Below are 20,913 nucleotides of genomic sequence, written 5' to 3' on the forward strand. Positions count from 1 at the left end.
TCATTCAGAAAGAAGGAAAGATAAAGAATTTCCCAAACAAAAACTAATGGAGTTCATGATCACTAAACCAACCCTAAAGGAAACTTTAAAGGGGATTCTTTGAGTGAAAAGGAGAGACCAAAAGCGACAGTATAAAGGTAGGAAACACAAAAACCGTAAAAATGAATATTTCTATAAAAAATCAATCTAGGAACTCACAAAATAAAAGGCATTAAATGTAATAATATATACCTAAAACATGGGGAGGAGAGGAGAAAAGAATGGGTTCAAACTTGAATGACCATCAACTTAATAGAGACTGCTATACATGTAGAAGAGGTTATATACAAGCCTAATGGTAACCACATACCAAAATGCACTGATAAATATGCAAAGAATAAAGAGAAAGAAATCCAAATACAGTAAAACCTTGGATTGCAAGTAACTCGTTCTGTGACTGTTCCACAAGATGAGCAAACATTTCTAATAAATTTTAACTTGATAAAAGAGAGATGTCTTGCTATAGGAGTAGTACATGATGCCTAAAGTCACACGATCACAACTGAGCCAATGGTTCTCTCTCTCTCTCTCTCTCGCTTGCTCTCTCTCTCACTGCAGGACTGTGGGTGATCATCTCCCATGCTCAGATGCTCAGTCTCAGGCCATGGTGTTTGACAGAAATCAGTGATTTTTCAGAACGTTGGAAGGTACCCACAACTGGCACTAGTGTCTTGTTTGTCACTTCAGAGTGCCCATGGACAGTCCTTTGCTTTTCCATACAAGAGTAAGCTTAGGGATGCTTTGCTTCATTCTAGGCCATTGGATAAGTTCCTTGTTAAAGTTGCATGAAAAGAAAAAGATGCCATTGAGCCAATAGATAGCAATGATTCCATTAGTGATAGTGAAAGTCATCCTACACAGTAACCCTCCTCTCTCTTGTCTCCCTCACACCAGCCACAAAGGTTTTCAAAGGTAAGGGCAGGTTCATTTGCTTTTCTTTATAGTTTGTATTTTCTTTAGTATTTTGTATTATATTACAGTATTGTAATCACTTTTATATGAATACTTTGGGTTGTTGAACACATCATCTGAGTTTTCATTATTCCTTATGAGGAAATTCGCTTTGATATACAAATGCTTTGGATCACAAGCATGCTTCCAGAATGAAACTATGCTTGCAAACCAAGGTGTTACTGTATATTTCTAAAGAAAATAAGAAAACCATGAAAGAGAAGAAAACAAGAATGGATGAGAGAAAATCTTCAGAAACAACAATAAAACAAATAAAATGACAATAAATACCTATCTATCAATAATTACTTTGAATGTAAGTAAACTCAACATTCCAATCAAAAGACGTAAGGTGATAGAATGGATTAAAAAAAATATGACCCATCTGTACACTGCCTACAAGAGACTCATTTTATACCTAAAGACAAGATCAGATGAAAACTGAGGGGATGGCAGTGATGATGGTGCAAGAGTGTGAATATACTTAATGCTACTTATCTGTACATTTAAAAGTGGCTAGGGGTGCCTGGGTAGTTGAGTCAGTTAACCCTTCTACTCTTGTTTTTGAGTCAGATCATGATTTCGAGCCTGTGTGGGGCTCGATGCTAACAGCACAGAGCTTGCTTGGGATTCTCTCTCTCCATCTATCTCTGTCCCTCCCCTGCTCTCTTTCTGTCTCAAAATAATAAATCAACATTAAAATAAATAAATAAATATATAAATAAATAAATAAGGCTAAAATGGTAAATTTTATGTTATGTATATTTTACCACATTTATAAGAAACACAAACCTGGACTATACTGTTAGAAGTCAAGAGAATAGTTCATCTTAGGGGAGAAGGGAGAGGGTAGTGTCTGGCAGGGAGCATGGGGGATACTTCAAGGGTACTGGCAATGTTATATTCCTGGGTGCTGGTTATCAGTGGTGCTTAAGTGAATGTTTGCTTTACGGTGACTTACAGAGCCTCGCATTTAAGTTTTATGTCCTTTTCTGTTTGCTACACTTTCAGAATAAAATATTTAAAAATAACACATATATGACATGCATGTTCACAGACACAAAATATTCACATTCTATATCTTTACAACTTGCATTTCACCAGCAGTAGGAGGTGAAGAGGATGTGGGCTCTGGAGCTAGCCACCAGCCTTGGCTTCAAATCCTAGCTTGCTCACGTACCCACTGTGACATTCAGCAAATTGTTACTTTCATTGAATCTATTTTCATATGTTTATAATTAAGAACCTGACAAGCGTTTTATAGAAAGTTTTTTGAGGATTAAAAGTTTATATGAAAATATACAGCAGGTTGCCAATCAAGGAACAAGTGCTTTAAACATTTCGAGGCTCTATTTTCTTCCCTTGAGAAGAATTTCTTCACATTTTAAATCTGCTATAATGGGATTGTCAAGAGTCTTTTTGTGTGGAAACCAGCTCCAAAGAGCACACTTAAAGTTGAAAACTGCCCCAAGTTGTTTGAGAGAAGTTGTAGTTCACTCTCTCCTTTTAATTGACAAAATTAAAAAACATGCAGACTGAATTTTTAACTTTGCTGTGAGGGTTGTATTTTAAAAAGTGGACAGTCACGTCATGAAACAACAATTAGCCACATATTTTTAAAAATTTTTTTTTTCAACGTTTATTTATTTTTGGACAGAGAGAGACAGAGCATGAATGGGGGAGGGGCAGAGAGAGAGGGAGACACAGAACCGGAAACAGGCTCCAGGCTCTGAGCCATCAGCCCAGAGCCCGATGCGGGGCTCGAACTCACGGACTGCGAGATCGTGACCTGGCTGAAGTCGGACGCTTAACCGACTGCGCCACCCAGGCGCCCCAGCCACATATTTTTAAAAAGTGATATATTAGAATGATAAACGTGAAAATTTACCGTTTAAGAATTGCTACTACTTAACATTTTTAAAGAATCCTTTTGTATTTAAAAGACCGTGTGACAGTCTTAGATTTTCTCCGTACCATTCATGGAGGTTTAACTGTATATCGTACAAATGCTTCTAGTTTCATCCAAATCTACTGTTAAATTACCCATGTAATTATCCCAGTAGAAATCATTATATTTTTTCACTATTAATTTCATTAACACTTTACTGGTAGGAGTGTGGATGAATTTAAATGCAGTTCTGAGTTTTTATTATGACAAGGGAACATTTCTATATTATTGAAGGGGGATATATAATTTCTAAGTTAAAATAAAAATGGAAAAATATTAGCCACTAAAAATGTAGATAAAAAAAATAATCATGAGGCTTACTTCAAGACATACTTTTCAATGATCCCAGTGACCATATCTTTTTATACATATTTCCATTAAAATGAAGTTAAGTCAGTTATATATCCCACCTATGATGACACTCTGATGTGACAGCTCTTCTAGTATTTGCCAGCAAGAGAACAGTTGCAAAAAGTTATGAAGTGACATACACAGAAAGCAAAATGGGGTGAGAGAATGGGGAAAATTCAAGATGATACTCAAAACAAATATTTTGAAGCTAACATGAGCATAGAATACCAAATGTAAATGGAAATTTCAAGCACATATATCTTTTAATTGAAAATTTAACCTTTATCATTGTATTATTATATACTACACAGAATATCACACAATATCACATAATATCATTTCCTATTCACACTGATTCAATTAAATAAGGATTGCAGGTGAGACACAATTTTTAGTACTTCCATTAATTCTCATTCTTTCATTCTGTTACATTCCTATCAATCCTTCAAATATTTTCAAGTTAAAATAAGTGGTTACTCAGGGCTTCCTCTGTGAAAATATTTACCCCTAGAATAAATCAGCTTGGTGTCTCTTTAACCAAGAATTACCAAAAGAATCTTGGGTATATACAAATTGTAGAAATATAAAAGTTTGTTCAATTTCATTGTGGAAACTATGAAATTAACTACAAACTGGTAGTAACACAAATTAACTTCTTAATTTCTAGTTGTAAAAATTCACTCCTTGCTCCCCTGCCAAACTCCTTTAAAGTAGCTCTTTAGTATCAAGGTGCCTGGGTGGCTCAGTTGATTGAGTGTCCAACTCTTGGTTTCAGGTCAGGTCATGATCTCACAACTTGTGAGATGGAGACCCTTGTCAGAGCCTGCTTGGGATTCTCTCTTTTCCTCTCCCTGCCCCTCCCCCACTCATGCTTGCTCTCCCCCTAAAAAAAAAAAAAAAAAAAAAAAAAAGCCCTAAAAAAATAAAATTCAAGGGGCGCCTGGATGGCTCAGTCAGTTGAGTGTCCGACTTCGGCTCAGGTCATGATCTCGCGGTCTGTGAGTTTGAACCCCACATCGGGCTCTGTGCTGACAGCTCAGAGCCTGGAGCCTGCTTCAGATTCTGTGTCTCACTCTCTCTCTGCCCCTCCCCCGTTCATGCTCTGTCTCTCTCTCTCTCTCTCTCTCTCTGTCAAAAATAAACATTAAAAAATTTTTTTAATACAATTTAAAAAGTAACTCTTTAGTATCAATTTAAGGTCAACGCAGAATAGTAAACATAGTATTTTATTAGCAATGTTTTATATATAATCTACTACTATTTTGGCAGAACAGAGATTGACAAGGAATGTGAATTAGAGTATGACTCCCTAAGTATAAATTGTGACTTCTATCTCCTTCTTGACATTCCAGTCTATGTAGTGTAAATGTTCATATTTTTCCAAGGGACAAAGAAACAATTCAAAAGGTGAAAAATAACATACTTCATTCAGCCTTTGTTTAATCAGAATTGGTGATGGAGGAAAGCATTTGATTCGGATAAAAAACTTCATAAGGGACACTGTAAGAATTCTGCTATTTTAAAGAATATTTCCACCGTTTTAAATTTTAAAACATTAAAAAAAGATAAAACAAGGCCATGAAAGAACTTTAGAACTTCATAATTGAATTGCCTTACAGTGAATGAAAATATGGTTGATAAGTTTTTTATACACAAAGATATGTCTCACACTTTTTTGTAAATGCTGCTTTTTCCTACACTAGAATAAGATATCCAGACTTAGTACATAGATGTTTTGGCAGAGTATCATTGGCCTTTGTATATTTAATGTTCACTTAGCTATATTTAAAAGATCAAATGCCACCTTGAACAATATTATTGGGGTGTTTTAGTTCTATTTTCAAGTTAACATTCATTGTATTTAATACTGCTTATAACATCCAGAAAATTAAATAGAGTTTGGTTATGTTTTTTATACGAGAACTCTCATTTATAATAGTATTTAATAGGATGATATTTAAATGACAGGTAAAAACTGGTAAGAGCAAAGAACTACCTAATTTCCCTTAGCCTAATGCTTCTCCAGCTTTCATTAAGCATATGAATCACTTTAGTATCTTATAAGAATGCACAGTTTCATTCAGTGAGTCTTGGGTAGGACCCAAGATTCTGTATTTCTAATGCTGCTGTTCATGGGACAAGCTTTGAGGGGCAAGTTTCTAGAGTACCCACACAACTTCTATTGACACCACACTTAATTCTATTTCCTCTGCTCAATGAGCACCAATGTACAATACAACACTTTCCAGTCGATAGAGTGAAATTGCACTGAAGAAAAAAGGAAATATGAATCTCTGAGTTATGGGTAAGTTCCATTTGTACAAAAAATCAAAAATACAAGTTACCGAAGGAGTTACAGAATAGATCTAGGAACATCAGACTTAAGGCCATCACATATATTTTACTGGAGTTCACTGAAATCCTCCCAAAATATAAACTATATATTCATTTTTAAAATTACTGTCATGTTGTTGTAAAACTCTTGACAAAATCACACATCAAACTCAAAGTTTAACTTGACTTCTTTTGTGATGTGCCAATTTTTAAGAAATAAACTAAAACAAAGTAAAAATTATGATTCCTTGGAGATCAAAAAAAGCAAAAATTTGAGCTGTTAACTTGGCGTAGAGAATTTCTTCTAGTTAAAAAAACTACTCTCCATAGTCCTTCCATTAAAAAACATCTACAGACATCTCCTCATGAATGAAACCCTTCTGAGAGGCATAGCTCAAGCATATGCACATGCAACAAAGTGGATTTTCACTACTGATAAAGCTTTGACACAGGCAAATTCCATTCTCCGTCCTTTCATGTAGTGTAAGAATAGGCTTTTAAGATAAAGGAGAGGAAAGAAGCATTGAGAAAAATAAGAAATAAAGACACTGATACAAATTTTTAGCAAAGAGAAAATGCCAAATCTGATTGTTTTCAATAAATCTGAAGTTTATTATATAAAATAAGCTTATAGAAGGTTTGGAGGAAATTTACCAGTTCAAAATCACATGTTAAAGACAAAAGAGTTGGAATTTTGCTCTGTTAAAATGTTTGTGGATGGGTCTAGTTTGACAATTTAGCCTGTCTGATGTGACTTTCACAGTCTGTTGGCAGTTTGTAGGCAAGCCATCACACCTGTGACTCTGTAGTTGATTAATGAGTCTCTCAGCTCATTGCTACCATCTGAAGGAGGGCTATGGCCTTTCTGAGCTTCACTGGTTTATTCGCCTTAAACTGCAGTCCTGCTGGGGTATCTTCCATAAGAAAATCACACCTGGTTAAAGCTAATGAAAACCGCAATATGTCATTTTCTAGACAAGTCAAAAAGCATGTAAAACTAGACAAAAGATGTATTCAAGTAACATGAATGTAGTTTTGTCATAACCTGCCAATCCAAAGAGTAACACAAAAAAAGCTGTCCTCAATGACATGTTTCAGTGTCAACTTTTAGAGTGATAACTCTGAATTCTCTGGGCTATAAGAGGGCTTTCTAAAAAGGCAGCTCTGAGGCTATACAATATGTATTTTCATCAGACGGGGGAAGGTTCCAGTTCATGACCAGCCAGCCATTTAACTCTGATTATCTATAAAGGATTATTCTAATTGTTTAAAGTCTTGTTTCAAGTTCTTCAACATTAGTTGGTCCACTTTAAGTGTGTGTAATATTCTTCCAACTTTTTCTTGAGTGCAAGACAGCACTGCAATTGCTTTCTCTCCAGTCTTGCTCTGGAGACTGAAAAGCCATTTAAAGCCTTTCCCTATCTTAGAACAGAGTATGAGGGGCGCCTGGGTAGCTCTGTCGGTTGAGTATCGGACTTCAGCTCAGGTCACGATCTCACTGTTCGTGAGTTCGAGTCCCGCATCAGGCTCTGTGCTGACGGCTCAGAACTTGGAGCCTGCTTCCAATTCTGTGTCTCCCTCTCTCTTGGTCCCTCTCCCCCTCATGCTCTGTCTCTTTCTCTCAAAAATAAATGTTAAAAAATTAACAAAAAAAAACAAAGTATGAGCTAGAGAAGAAAGGGGGAAGGGGGGAAGAGGAAGGAGTTGTGGAGAGAGAGAGAGAGAGCAGGGGCAAGTGAGAGAGAAAAATGACAGAACTCAAAGAGCAGATAACCTGAGGTCTACTGTATACACAATGTACTATAGGGCAAAGTAGGGAGGAAAGCAGTAAGGAAATATGTTAAGCTAGGAAACTTATTCCCTTCACGGTTTAATACCATAGCTTCATCTTTTGAGGCACTCTGAAGGCTCAAAACATCAGGAATACTTAAATAAATACTAAAATTCATTTTAAAGGTAAGTACCTGTTGTTCTTTGTTTTAGATTTTGGACCAGCATTCCCTTCTAGTAGCTACATACACCATGCATGGTTTAGCTATCTTTAAATGGCAGATGGAATCACAACACTCTCAGTAGCACTACAATAAATGAGCAGTGAAGGACCAAAAGCCTCTGTTCTAGCAATTACTAATCTCTGATGCATGATATACACAAAATTTTTATATCACTGTACACATTACCAGTGAACAGTCCTCTTGTTTGGAAGGGCACACCTGCATGATTTCCTAGAGCATTTATTCAGATCCCCTACCGCCATGTTTCCATTCATCTGAAATTGAAATTTAAACTAAAGAGTGAATACTATTACTATGCATTTTACCCAAAATGTGAAAAGAAATATTTTCCTTTATTTTACCGTGGAATAATCTGAGAATAATTCATCATTATGATCACAGCTATCGCTATTTTTCCTGTTTCCTATTTGATGCCTGTATTCGGAATTATGGAATGAAAAATATTTAGTACTCTACTTATCTGAATTTCTAACTCTGTGATTTTTATATGGAAGGATTGATTTTGGCTAATAAACATACTGATTCCTTCAACAATTTAATGCCAACAATGACTTTTTAACCATTTCAAAGTGTTTGATCACTTCAAAAAATTTTCAAATTGTTATATCAACTATTTCAATCCTAGCTGCAAAGTGGTATCATGTGGAAAACTTTTTTAAAATATCAGTAACTGTTCCCCGCCCCAGAGATTCTTATTTAATTTGTCAGCTGGAGGCCTGCACAGTGTGTATGTGTGTGTGTGTGTGTGTGTTTTAACACTTCCCAAATAATTCTAATGTGTACCCAAGATTAAGTACTACTGTTCTATGTAGTAATCCTCATGTTTATATTGTTGACCTAAAAGGATAAAAAATTTAATCCTAAAAGGGAAAAGATATTTCTCAAATTAAATTGGAAAATGAAATCATCAATCTTTAGGATTCTTAGACCTATTACAGTTTGTAAGAAAATATGCTTAGACCATTAGTCAGAAACTTTGGGATTGAGTCATTGTTCAGCCAGCCCTAGGAAGTCGTTAAGTCCCTCAAGACAAATGCATTCTGATCTATAAAAGGAGAAAATTAAGACTTCTTCTAGCTTTAAAAGGATTTTCTCAAATGATCTCCAAGAGCACAGAATGTTGTTCTTAAATGTTAATCAGAGTACTTATTTGATTCTATATACTAAAGGTGGGATTTAAGCCAAGGCGACCAAACTTACATTACTGAAACTATATCATTCTCCTCTCCTATCTGAGGCAGACATTGCTAACTGATTACAGCACAAGAGGGAAAAAACAAACAAACAAACAAATAAACAAACAAAATACTCTCCTGGAGTTTGCACTCAGGATAAAGCTATTTCCTCTTTGGGAGTTAAGTGTGTATTAGCTGTTACAGGACTTCAGGAGTCACCACCCCAAAATATGACACTTTGGTATACGGACTACTTTGACCTGAAGACACTGGAAAAACAGCAGATGCAGGGAGGGGCTTTCCCTGAACAACTCTTATCTGCCTAAAACACTTCCTCCAAAAGAAATTCAGTTGTCCCCTCCAGGGGAGTTTCATCAATGAGGGAAGATTGATTTTTGTCACAGAAGAGACCAGAAGTTGACAGTATCCCTAGACAAACTTTGTCACCAACTATCACCCCTACTATTTATTCTTCTAAGGGCCCACTCTTCTTTCCTAAGTGGCCTAAATTCCCTCTCCCCTTCCCCTATTAAGATGGCATATAAGGTCTCAAATCTCACCATTTTTTAGGTATTCACATTTTCTCCCATAACACCCCCATGGCATATGTTAAAAATTAATAAATTTGTATATCTTTTCTACCATTAACCTGCCTGTTGTCAGTTTATTTCATAGACCCAACAGTCAAACCAAGGAGGGTAGAGGGGAAGTCTTTCTTCCTCTACACTGTTCTTTTTAAAGAGATGATGTAACAGAGTAATCAGCAGGAGACTAAAAATGTCCAGAAAGAATAAAAAACTGTTAGCACAGTTCCGGAAGGACACCATGACTCACAACATGTGACTAAGTCCTAATGGCAGGCACAGCTTCATGGAGGGATGGCCTACTTCTACTCCCCAAACAAACTGCTTTGTTGTGACCTAGGTTCTGATGTCAATTCACCTAGAGGGAGGGGATCGCCAGATCTGCTTGAAGCTGTATTTTTCACTGTACGTAACCAAAATGGAGCTCTGGATTTTGCAAAAGACTCTTGTGAGCTTGGTTAGTGTGAGTCAATATTCCTTATAGGAAATGAAATTGTCAGACTTTCAAAGCTACAGACCAGATCACAAACAAAGTGGAAATACCAATAAAATCATGTCCTTCCCAAGCGATCAGCTGGTCCTCTAGCAGCGGGGCAATGACAAAACACTTGCAAATACAATTGAAATAACTCAAATAGTTCTCACATAAAGCATTTTCTTATACAGACTAAGAAAAAGGAAGCTTTTAAAAAGTGCCAAAACCTTTCCATTTTTGTAGGTTTTTCATATTTAAAAATAATAATTAACATAAATGTTGTAATGAGGAAATCGGGCGGGAGTCAATGCTCTTTGAGGACAGGGCCCCCCTCTAACCCAGTGCTAGATGCCATCTCTCATGATAAATCCTGTACCAAAAGACACACTAGTCACACCATCTGCTGCCTCCAGGGAGATAAGTTGCACATTTCAAAGTATGGCAACATTCCACTATAGCATAATGAAGAAAATGAAAAACATATTAGCAAACTGAACACTTTGGGGAAATTTCATTTTCAAATTGTGTGCTGTTTTGCTTTTAAAGAAGTAAAATTATTAAATAAAGTGTGTGAGAGGAAGCAAATATTCTCCCTTGTAGCAAAATTACAAATGTTTTTACTTTGTGAAAAATAACATTATTTCCAACGATGCATTAAAATCACACATATAATCCACATTCACAGAGTTGTTATGAACAAACATCTATAGCTGACGTGCACGTACTTTTGCTGAAATCAAATTTCAATCCTAAAATTTGTTAGATGATTTGCTAAATGAGAAAAATCAGCAATTAATCGAGAAACAATTCCACTTTAATTTCTTCCCCAGAAACCCTCTGGGATCTAGAAATACAGTTGAGGCCATGTCAGACCAGCCAGTTCACAGCAACAAACATGAAGGTAGCGTCACTACCTCTCTTGGGCGTTTCCACCACTGAAATTCTACCATCCACGGAAAAACTGAAGCACCGAAGAACAGAACGTGCAGCCCCAGTACAAGTTGCAAGTACACTGAGAGATTAAGAGCAAGACAAATCAGGTGCCCCTCTCCTACTTGACCAAGGCCAGTATTAAACTAGCACATCTTGTCTGAAGAGCCATCAATCATGTACCAAGAGTGCCCCTCACAAAGGTACATCTCATCCAAGCCATATAAATATAAAGCAAATAGAATTTTAGTGACAGACTACAAGGCCATTTGATCTATGAATTACACAGGCTCTGCCATTGCTTACACATGCCTGGAAACCTTCAGGGTCAGATGAGGCCAAGGATTCAAAAGGAAGAATCTGTAGCTGTTAATATTCTCCACGTATAAGCCTAAATAGGACAGTTGCCCCCTTCTCCCCATACCACCCCACACTCAGTTCAACATCTGACTTTGTCCTAAGCAGCCCTCCATTCATCGCGCCTGTATGTTGTGGACAGAGCAGATTTGTCAATGGAAAATGCAGTGAAGAGACCATTGCTCTAGCCAAAATAACCTGGAAGCAGCATACTCTCTCTCTCATGGTGTGTTACCATCTACCTCGAACCCTTTGTCTAGATTGCCTCTCATGTTGGCTACCTGGCTGACTCATGTTCAGCTTAAGTGTCACCACGTCCTGGGCATATTTCCCGACTGGTCCGGCATTCACGTCAGGTCTGCAATCTTCCACTGTATGTCTATGGTAACTTGCATGAACCTCTAGGATAGCTATAGCCACTGATTTTTCAGTCTGTCTTCTCCACTGGATTCTGAATTCCTTGACAGCAGGGGCTGTGTCTGGCTCATTTCTTTATCTGCCGTGCCTAGAATGTTTGATGGATGGATGAATGAACAAACAGTCACAGATCCATCTATTTACTCAAAGTCTTGCTGGACTGAATAATGGGATAGAAGTATTCTTATAATCAACACAGTGTATTCTGTGGGTTACATAATACCTGGCTTTCATATGCTGGTAAATGTATTATTCTCTATATAATAAAGTAACAGGAGTCTGGGTTGTCCTTTATACAAAGTTACCTGTTTGCAGAGAGTCCTGACTATCTTTAAGTCCTTTAGAGAGCTGACTGTTGAAATGGACAAGTAGATGTTCATCAATGGCTTTGGGTTAAGTCAGATGCACAAATGCAGCAAAGACATGATCCTGATGAAAAGAGCTTACTGGGCAAGTGACACAGGTAAACAACAAAAACTTAATCAGGTTACTGACTCCTTTCCAAAGAGAGACCAATTCTCTCATCTTAGGACTCTTTTTATAGGTTTTAATTGATTAACTTGGAGTTAACAATTATTTGACAAGAAGAGAATCACAAGCTCCCATTCCGGGTCAATCACTAAATCACTAAAAGCTACTCTTTGTAGCTTTAAAACATTTCATTTTATAGAAAACTAAAATATTCCCTTTTTGCCTTCTATTTTTCTGAGTCACAACATTCATCCTGATATTTTTTCCTCCAAAATTCTATTCAGAATGATGACTGAATGCTCGAAGGGTATTTTAAGATTTAAATGAGAGACAAGGACAGATTTGTTACCTCAGGTGGGTGGAATTATAAGGTACACGGTGAGGCAGAGCAAGAGATTAGTGACTTTTACTTTCCACAATGCCCATATTATTTCACTTCTCCTGAGCATACATGTAATTTAAAATAGTTTCATAAAGGTTTTAAATAAATGAATTAACAAAGCCTCTTTCTGTTGGTGATCCTCTCCCTACCTCAGAAAGGCCTAAAAGCAAATGAAAGTCATTCCAGAACAGTAAATTGAGACCAGCAGCCAAAAAGAAGGAACAGCACAGCGGCATGCCTGAACATTGTGCTTTATGGTCTAAGTGTCAAGGGAGAAGAGAGCCCTAGTGGCTTGCTTCCCTGGTGCTGGCTATCTATCTATCTGAGGTGACAACCAAAAACTGGTGAACATTAGAGAGTAGCATATGCTGAACATTAACATGTATAACTGTCCATAAATGCCCTGAGAATTTGGAAAATGGGGGATTTTTGAGATCTCTGTGTCTGGAAACGGGCTTGATGGTGGACCCAAGTGGGTCAAGGACAGACTTGGAAGATGAGCCAAGGGAGCAAAGGAGACAAACCCAGGCAAAGGGGTACGCATCGCTGACACAGATACCAGGAAATGCTCAAGTTTGCAACAGTCATTCTCATATTCCAGCTCTATCAGTCTTCTCCTCTGGAGCCTCCAGTCTACCAATGACCTGAGGTGAAGTTGAGTCCTGGTCAGGCAATGGTGAAGGGTCTCTGTCTCTGAGAACAGATGTCCAGACCAAGTTTTGCCATGGATGCCGGAGCCCTCAACTTGGACCCCATCTCTAGATCCTGATTTCTGAATAACTCAAAATCCACAGCTGAAAACAAGATCTGGTACACATATTTTGTGTGTTCATTGATTAGTTGTTAAATATTGGCCCTTTCTGGTCACACCTGTTCTGCCTTAGACTCACGAATGACCAGCATCAGCTTCTTGAGCTTCTATTCTGCCTTGAACCCAGACCATGCATCGCACAGCCAACACCTAATAAAAAGTTCTCTAGACATCTCTTTTCTCATTTCTGCTTTTTCTCCTCAGTCCTCCCTTCTCTCATTTTGCAATTATCAGGATGCTTGGGTTGTGCCTTACTATTTTATCCCTGGCCATATGTTTATCCTTACACCTTACCCTGGCCTGTGCAAAGAAGAGGATGAAATAATAGCTAAAAATAATTATAACTTTTATAGAGCATAACCTGTGCTCCAGGCTTTGTGCTAAAAAGTTGCTGGGATTAATTGCTTTGAACTGCCCATTCAATAAGAAAGGTGTTACATGCAGTCACGAAAAAGGAAATTAAAATCAAGTGGTAGAGAAAGATTTGAACCACAGGTTGCCATACTCCAGAGTGGGCAAAAGGAATTGTGGGTCTGTTATAAAAAAGGGATTTGTGAATGGAAAGACCAGATGAAGGAGGCTTTGAAATTGGGGCTAAGGAGTTTGGTTTTGGTGCGTAGGCGATGTGGAGCCACCGTAAACTTCTCAGTGGAATATATTTCTGTATATTTCATTCTAGCTTTTATCTCTTTGAATATTTGGTAATTTGTAATACAAGTTCGCCTGTGTCCTTTTGTTTACCACCTTTACTCTATCAGCATCAGTAACTCATGTATATATACATGGCAGTGTAACATGGAAAAACAAACCAAACCAAGAATCTGGAATGGCTAGCTAAATTGTGCTGTGGTAATTTGGCATAATGCTAAGTTATTCAAAATAAAAATTATGTCTTTGCATTGATGAATGGCAAAAAAAAAAGTTTGGTGAAAATGTAGAACCCACAATGATAAGTATAGATCCCGCCTTGTGAGGTGCAAAAGGATGTCTTTGTTATGTACATATAAAGGTCACTAGGAGAAAAGAAGAGCTGAATCAAGGTGGTAGCATTAAATTATAAACATATTATTTCTGTGTTCCAAAAATGTGAATGCTATTTTCAATTGGTTTTTATAATAATAGAAAAACTTAAAGAGAAAAACACATTAATCCAGCAGAGATCAAAGGACTGGAAGTCAAGGAGAGAGTAAGCAGGGGATCTAGGCACCAGTGGATGGAGCACTGGATTTCAAGAGTGGCAGTGCTGGGGGACAGAAAGTAACGGTGTGAGAAATTTTCAGAGGGAAAGCACTGTGTCTAACAGAATACAGATGAAGGGAGATGGAAACTTCGTAAAGTCATTCAAGATTTCTAGGCTGGGGCTAGAAAAATGTTAGTGCCATGAGTGGAAATCACACAACTCTAAAGAGGAGGCAGTTTCAGATGAAGGTAATTATGATGTGAGGATTTCTATATGAGATGAGAGTTATTACATTAAAATATTATTGCAGTGAAAATGTAAGTGTATGTGACCTAGAATCTCATTGAACAATTTTACAACCAGAGCTACAGATGACTCCATGGCATAGATTTACAGGTTCACATTGCTGGGCCTAATCCATTCTGGGATTTGCACTTTTTAGCTAACATAAAATTTTAAAAATAAAATAAAATTTGGATGTTTTTACCTAGGTATGCACTCACCTCCATCCCATTGTATTATGTCTTGCCTTCACATATTTATATTATTTGCCCAGGCCTGAAGGCATTTGATTTTGAAACCAGGATAACACCTCAAAGCCACAGAAGTGAAGGAGTTCATTGCTGAAAAGAGGTTAGGAAAGGATATAGAGTGTTTGAGAATGGGAGGACCAAGGCTAGGAGGCCTTTAGCAGTATCTGAGGAAAGAATAAATCAGAACAACTGTCTTAAAAGGAATCCCAGAAAGGGATATAGATGTAACTGGGGATGGGGGCGGAGGGAATAATCAATAACAGGGGTGAAAAATCTAAAGAAAATCACAATACTGAAGGGGCCTACTCAATACCAAGAGAAATCAAGGACTCACACAAAGATAGACACGATGTCATTTCAGAATGACAAGAGGTGAAGGGGAGGTGGGGGGTATGACTTAAAAAAAAAAGCATCCAGGGAGACAAAAAGGGGGGAAAGAGTCCTTCTGGCATCAAATTTCTCATAGGCAGTGTAAAATATAGGCAGATACAATTTCTTTATAAAGTTAAACATAAATGTACTAGACAATCCAGGATTCCCACTTCTAGGTATTATCCACATGAAATAAAAGCCTATGTTCATGTAAAAACCTGCACACAAATGATTATAGAGACTACCCACAATCACCAATACTGTGAACAATTCAAATGTCCCTTAACAGGTAAATGGATCAACAGTGGAACATTCATACAATGGACTACTACTATTCTACAGTAAGAAGAACAATTGGAAGAATTTCAAATGCATCACGCTGAGTAAAAGGAGACAGATTGAAAAAGCAACATAGTATATAATTCTATTACTATACCTTCCTGAAAGAAGAAAACCACACAGAGAACAGATCAGTGATTGCCAGGGATTGAGACAGGGAAGAAATTGACTACAGAGGGTCAGTGCAAGAGAACCTTTTTAAATGATTTTTTTTAATTAATGTTTATTTATTTTTGAGAGAGATAGAGTGCAAGCAGGGGAGGGGTAGAGAGAGAGGGAGATACAGAATCCAAAGCAGGCTCGAACTCACCGACTATGAGATCATGACCTGAGCCAAAGTCGGTTGCTTAACCGATTAAGCCACCCAGGTACTCCTAAGTGATTTTGCTAGTCATGATTGTTGAACAATTTCATGCATGTTTCAACTCAGAACTATATACACCACTAGTGAATTTTATTTTATGTAAAATAAAAGTACATAATATAAACAATACAAATCAATTTAAAAATGGAGGTTGTACCATATGACATAAAAGTGGCCAATGGAAGAGCTAAAGTGAAATTTTATTAGTAGAGCTTGAAGAGGAGGGGACAGGAGATGGTAGTTCAAATTCTATATCTTTCATTACAAGGAATCAATCATATTAAGTTGATAAAGTTTTAACAATTACTGGTGTAGCATATCCCTTAGATGTGTCAACTCAAATAAATAAAAAAAAGAAATGGCTCAAATGGTTACAAGTGAGTGGGATTTCTGTGACTGAGGAGCTGGGGTGGGGAACTTTCTCTTTCATATCTTCCTATACCATTTGAAATAATACACGTGTATGTATTGCTTATAGTTGATTACAAAACAAATTTCACAGTTATATTAATACACATATTCTGGATACAAAAACATCTTCATTTAAAATTTTTTTTCACCAGAGCTCCTATTTTGGGGGAAAAATCAGATTTAAGGCTGCCCCTCAGGGTACATAAAGGTGAGAGTCTCATTGACAACATAAGAAAGCACTATGGACATCCTAACTAGTTTCACACACAACACAACAGAAAAGTACTGAAATAATAATATCACAAATGTTAAGAAAGTGAAAATTATTGTTCACATTTGTTATACTATTTCATTATATTTAGCAAACATTTAAATCCTTCTCATAATTATGTCATAATGAAAATATCTTCAGAGATAATTTCCTGTCTTTACGCTGATGTAGCAACATAAACAAAAACATTCTATGGTGACCAATAAGCCTAAAAAGCAGTCAATGGCCTTTTCATCTTCAACCAAAATGAGTCAATGGGTCTATGACAACTACTCGTGGATGCACCAATGTTGAAACTTTTTGCAGAAAAACATCACAGAGGGTTTGGGTTCTGAAAAGAATTTGACAGGGGAAAGACTTAAAGAAGAGTTATTGAAAAAAAGAATGTACTTCATACAAGCAAGTTTTTAATAGCTTTTGATATATTGCAAGAACCCCAAAGTGCAAGTATGTGAATGCATAATTAGGTAGGCACAAATTCATTACAAAGTGAATTTTGGTTCAACTTGACAAGTGAAAAATTCTCCCATGGCTGCTTTTGAGAAAATTATTATACCTTCCTTTCATCAAAATGTTGCCAATTCTGCGTTTCTGTCAATAGCATTTAACCTATTTATTTAGGTAGCCTGTTTTCTGCTTCACTGAATTAATGCAGACCTTCATTTAAATCACATTCCTATTAATTTATACAATACATACACATACACTCTCTCACGTAGGAGAGAACCACTGTTTGCACCCCACTATGGTAGCAATGGAGAAATGCACCACTTACATCCCTACAGTCATCATGGGGATGAGTGGCCCTCGATGTCATTGCTCAACATCTCCCCTGTGCTCAGGGCATGCTTCCATGTGGACTTTAGCCAGTGTCTGAGCACAATGGAGGTACTAATGCCAGCCCACGCCTGCAGGACATGAGACTCTTCTAGTGTGTGGACCTTAGCTCGTGGAGTCACATCAGCCTTGTTGAAACCTTACAACTACCCTCTACCCGTGACTCTTTCTACCCCACCCTCCTCCCCTCCTTTCACAGCTAACAGATCAGCAACTTGGTCTGAAGGTTTATTTGCCTACCCATCCTCCTCCTCTGTACCCTTCATATGTAGCTCTCCCAGAAAACTTCATCTCTAATCCTATCTGGCATCTACTTCCAGGATTTAAACTGACACACTGACTCTGAAGAAAGGGTAAGCTTGGCTCCTCTCCACCTCAAGGATATCTGGGCCACACCGTCTTCAAAGAGAATGTATGGTACCTAACTTTTATGAAAATTAGGAATAGAGTAAACTGAGCCCTCAAGCTTCCTTGGGAATGTCTTTTTTTCTTTTGGGGAGAGGAGCAGAAAGATACACACACACACACACACACACACACACACACACAGAGAGACAGAGAGAGAGAGAGAGAGAGAGAGAGAGAGAGAGAGAGAATCTCAAGCAGCCTCCACACTCAGTGGGAAGCCTGACACAGGGCTTGATCCCATGACCCTGAGATAATGACCTGAGCTGAAATCCAATAGTTGGATGCTTAACCAACTGAATCACCCCAGGTGCCCCATGAATGTCTTTTATATGTGTGATGTATATTCTCTTCCTCAGCCTCTAGCCATAGTCTTTAACCTGGCCTTCACTTTTTTTGGATTATCCTGTCCCTCGACTTCAGAGAAAAGTGGTCAAGAACGTGGACATGAACAGGAATCCAGGCACCATCACTTAGACCTCTGTGCCTATGGGCCTTAGTTTCCTTGTCCAGAAAACTATAATAATACATAACCTGATAAGGTTATTTATAAGGTTATTGTAAGGATTTACAGTTAAATACGTGTATGCAACTCACTTAAGTTATGCCAGCCAGGTGGCAATTGACCTCCAGATTTGCTGTCTTCATTATCATCAGATTTACAGTGAATACATAGCTAATTAAAAAAAAAAATGACCAAAGGGTACAAACTTCCAGTTATAAGATGAAGATCTAAAGAATGGCATAGAGATCATAGTTGTGACCATATTATACACTTGGAAGTTGCTTAGCAAGTAGATCTTAAATGTTCCTTCCACAAAAAGGATATGGCAATTATGTGATTGATGGAGGGGTTCATTACCACTATGGTGGTAATCGTTTCACAATACATAAGTGTATCAAATCAACACCTGGTACACCTTAAACTTCTACAATGTTATGTATCAAGCGTATCTCAATGAAGCTGGAAAAAAGAAGCTTGATCAGGAATACAATGTAGTCAATAAAGCACCAGATACAGTCTCAGAAGACTTTGTTTTGAGTTCCAGATGCCATTTATTACCTGTGACCTTAGGAGCATGATTCAATGTTTTGCAACCTCACTGGTACCTGTCTCTTATTACGTAGTTGTGCTGAGGGTCAGAGGAGATGTGGCAAAGTACTTTACATGCTACAAAAGACGGTATATAGAAGTTACCAAACAGAAAACAATACACAGGTACCAGTTTGTTTGGTCCATGTACAGAGGCCCTAACTCCTGAAAATCTTGAGGGTCACAGTGTTAAATTCTTACATCCTAAATACACTTTAGATGTGCTGCTTTGGGAGTTAAGGATGGGCGGGAAGCCTGCTCCTACTTGAGAACATACTGGTGATGGGTAGAGAGTCACTGAGTCTGAGGCCTTCCCTTTGGGGGAAGTGGAAAGAAAAGGGTTTTTTATAGACAGAGCGAGAACATGAAAAATACCCAGATTTGAATGCCACGGCATATGTAATGTATGTAATGGCTCAGAGGTGTGTTATTTCTAAAATCAGCTTCCCCCTTTTTTAAACCCATCTCTCCATCACCAGGCAGCCTGCTGCTGCATCAGGAATTTACTGCTGTGAGCAACCATAAACATTGTGCTAATGGCTGCACTGCCCGAGGACGGACATTGCAGAGTGCAGTGTGTGCAGTTAAAGGCCACAGACGATATTTTCTACTCTCTGCACACCACAGGGCACACACATTATCATTTGATATAGCAGAAAGGTACTTTAATAATTATTATTATTAAAAGCAAACAATCAACTCCACAAATCAACAGCTCTTCTAAAACATGTTTTCTAATCTCTGTTTCCTCTCAGATGTATGGTTATTGTCCACCTGGAAAGGCCCCAAAGTGATAGCCAGAAATCTGCTGCCACCACCCCTTCTGCTGTTCCTGCCGTCCTATTTAATTGTGTTTGCTCAACTCGAAGCCAAACTCATATGCAGTATATTTAGATGGTTAAAATAGCATAGCATTCCTCTGTATTCACAGATTATTTTCAATGCCACAATTCTTGGGAATTAGTCTGGAATAAATAAGGTAAAGCTACATAAATTTGTTCCAGTGACAAAGAAAACAATATCAAAATGGCAATCTGGAGATTCGCCATGAATGAAGGAATATACAGTGTCCCTCCTGGTGAACTCTCCTGCAAATGCAATCACCGTCTCATTCGCTAGTCTGGATTTATTTTAAAGTGAGTGAGAAAGAAAGCGAGGAACTAATAGTAAGAAACGGATTCAAAAGATCAATGTACAATCACTGTACTTACTCTTACATAGCATTAGAGGTAAAGGCGTAGAACTGATATATATGTTGATTTTCTGAACCTCGGAGGAGCCTTTTTTCCCCCGCAATGGCAAATTTTTTAAATTGAAAAACATCTATCATTAATATATATTCGGGATCTCTCTCTGAGGTCTCAGCGACTACATTTTTTTTTCAAATGCCTTGAACATCGCAAATTTACAAAGGCTTGGTTAGATACTTCTGTCAGCTAACACTACCTTAAATTTTTCAACTTGTGTTTTTAGTATCATTTAATGAATACAAACCCTATCATCCAAATGTCACAAGGTTTCTGAATCGAGGAATAAAGAAAGGACCTTGTTGCTGAACAGGTTATGACTTGAACTGGATCAATTAATTAAAAATAAAGACCAGTGTTCCATGCTTTTAATCTGAGCCAAATGTCGCATAATAATAAAAACAGGCATTTTAAACACACAGAGTTTAACCAGATTTTCAGCTGAATTTGGAAAATGAAGAGAATGATCATGCAGCTTGATAATTTTTTTACTTGAGATTTTCCAGAATATACTTCTCATATCTACATGACTATTGATCAAAACTCACATTTAGAGAATGCCAACTCTGTGCTCATCTGTCAGGAGCCGACTTTTCCCCTGTATTCTTATTCCTCATTTGT

At 37.6% G+C, this 20,913-nt stretch overlaps 1 protein-coding gene and 1 long non-coding RNA gene across 2 annotated transcripts in view; one reads left to right on the forward strand and one right to left on the reverse strand.

The window, feature by feature from the left end:
- The first annotated feature begins 302 nt into the window (after window positions 1-302).
- On the forward strand, window positions 303-6,579 carry LOC115520486. The gene is made up of 3 exons (XR_003970802.1): window positions 303-401; window positions 1,530-1,532; window positions 6,568-6,579. It is a non-coding gene; the product is annotated as an uncharacterized LOC115520486 (long non-coding RNA).
- A 10,001-nt stretch (window positions 6,580-16,580) lies between these two features.
- KIAA0825 (KIAA0825 ortholog) overlaps window positions 16,581-20,913 on the reverse strand; it is a 205,447-nt gene continuing 201,114 nt past the window's right edge. Inside the window, exon 22 of the mRNA XM_030324862.1 lies at window positions 16,581-17,041. Within this exon, the coding sequence (XP_030180722.1) occupies window positions 16,948-17,041 (94 nt within the window). The 3' untranslated portion in view covers window positions 16,581-16,947. The remainder of the gene's footprint in view (window positions 17,042-20,913) is intronic.

Source organism: Lynx canadensis, chromosome A1 (genome assembly GCF_007474595.2).
Source record: "Lynx canadensis isolate LIC74 chromosome A1, mLynCan4.pri.v2, whole genome shotgun sequence".
Taxonomy (NCBI): domain Eukaryota; kingdom Metazoa; phylum Chordata; class Mammalia; order Carnivora; family Felidae; genus Lynx; species Lynx canadensis.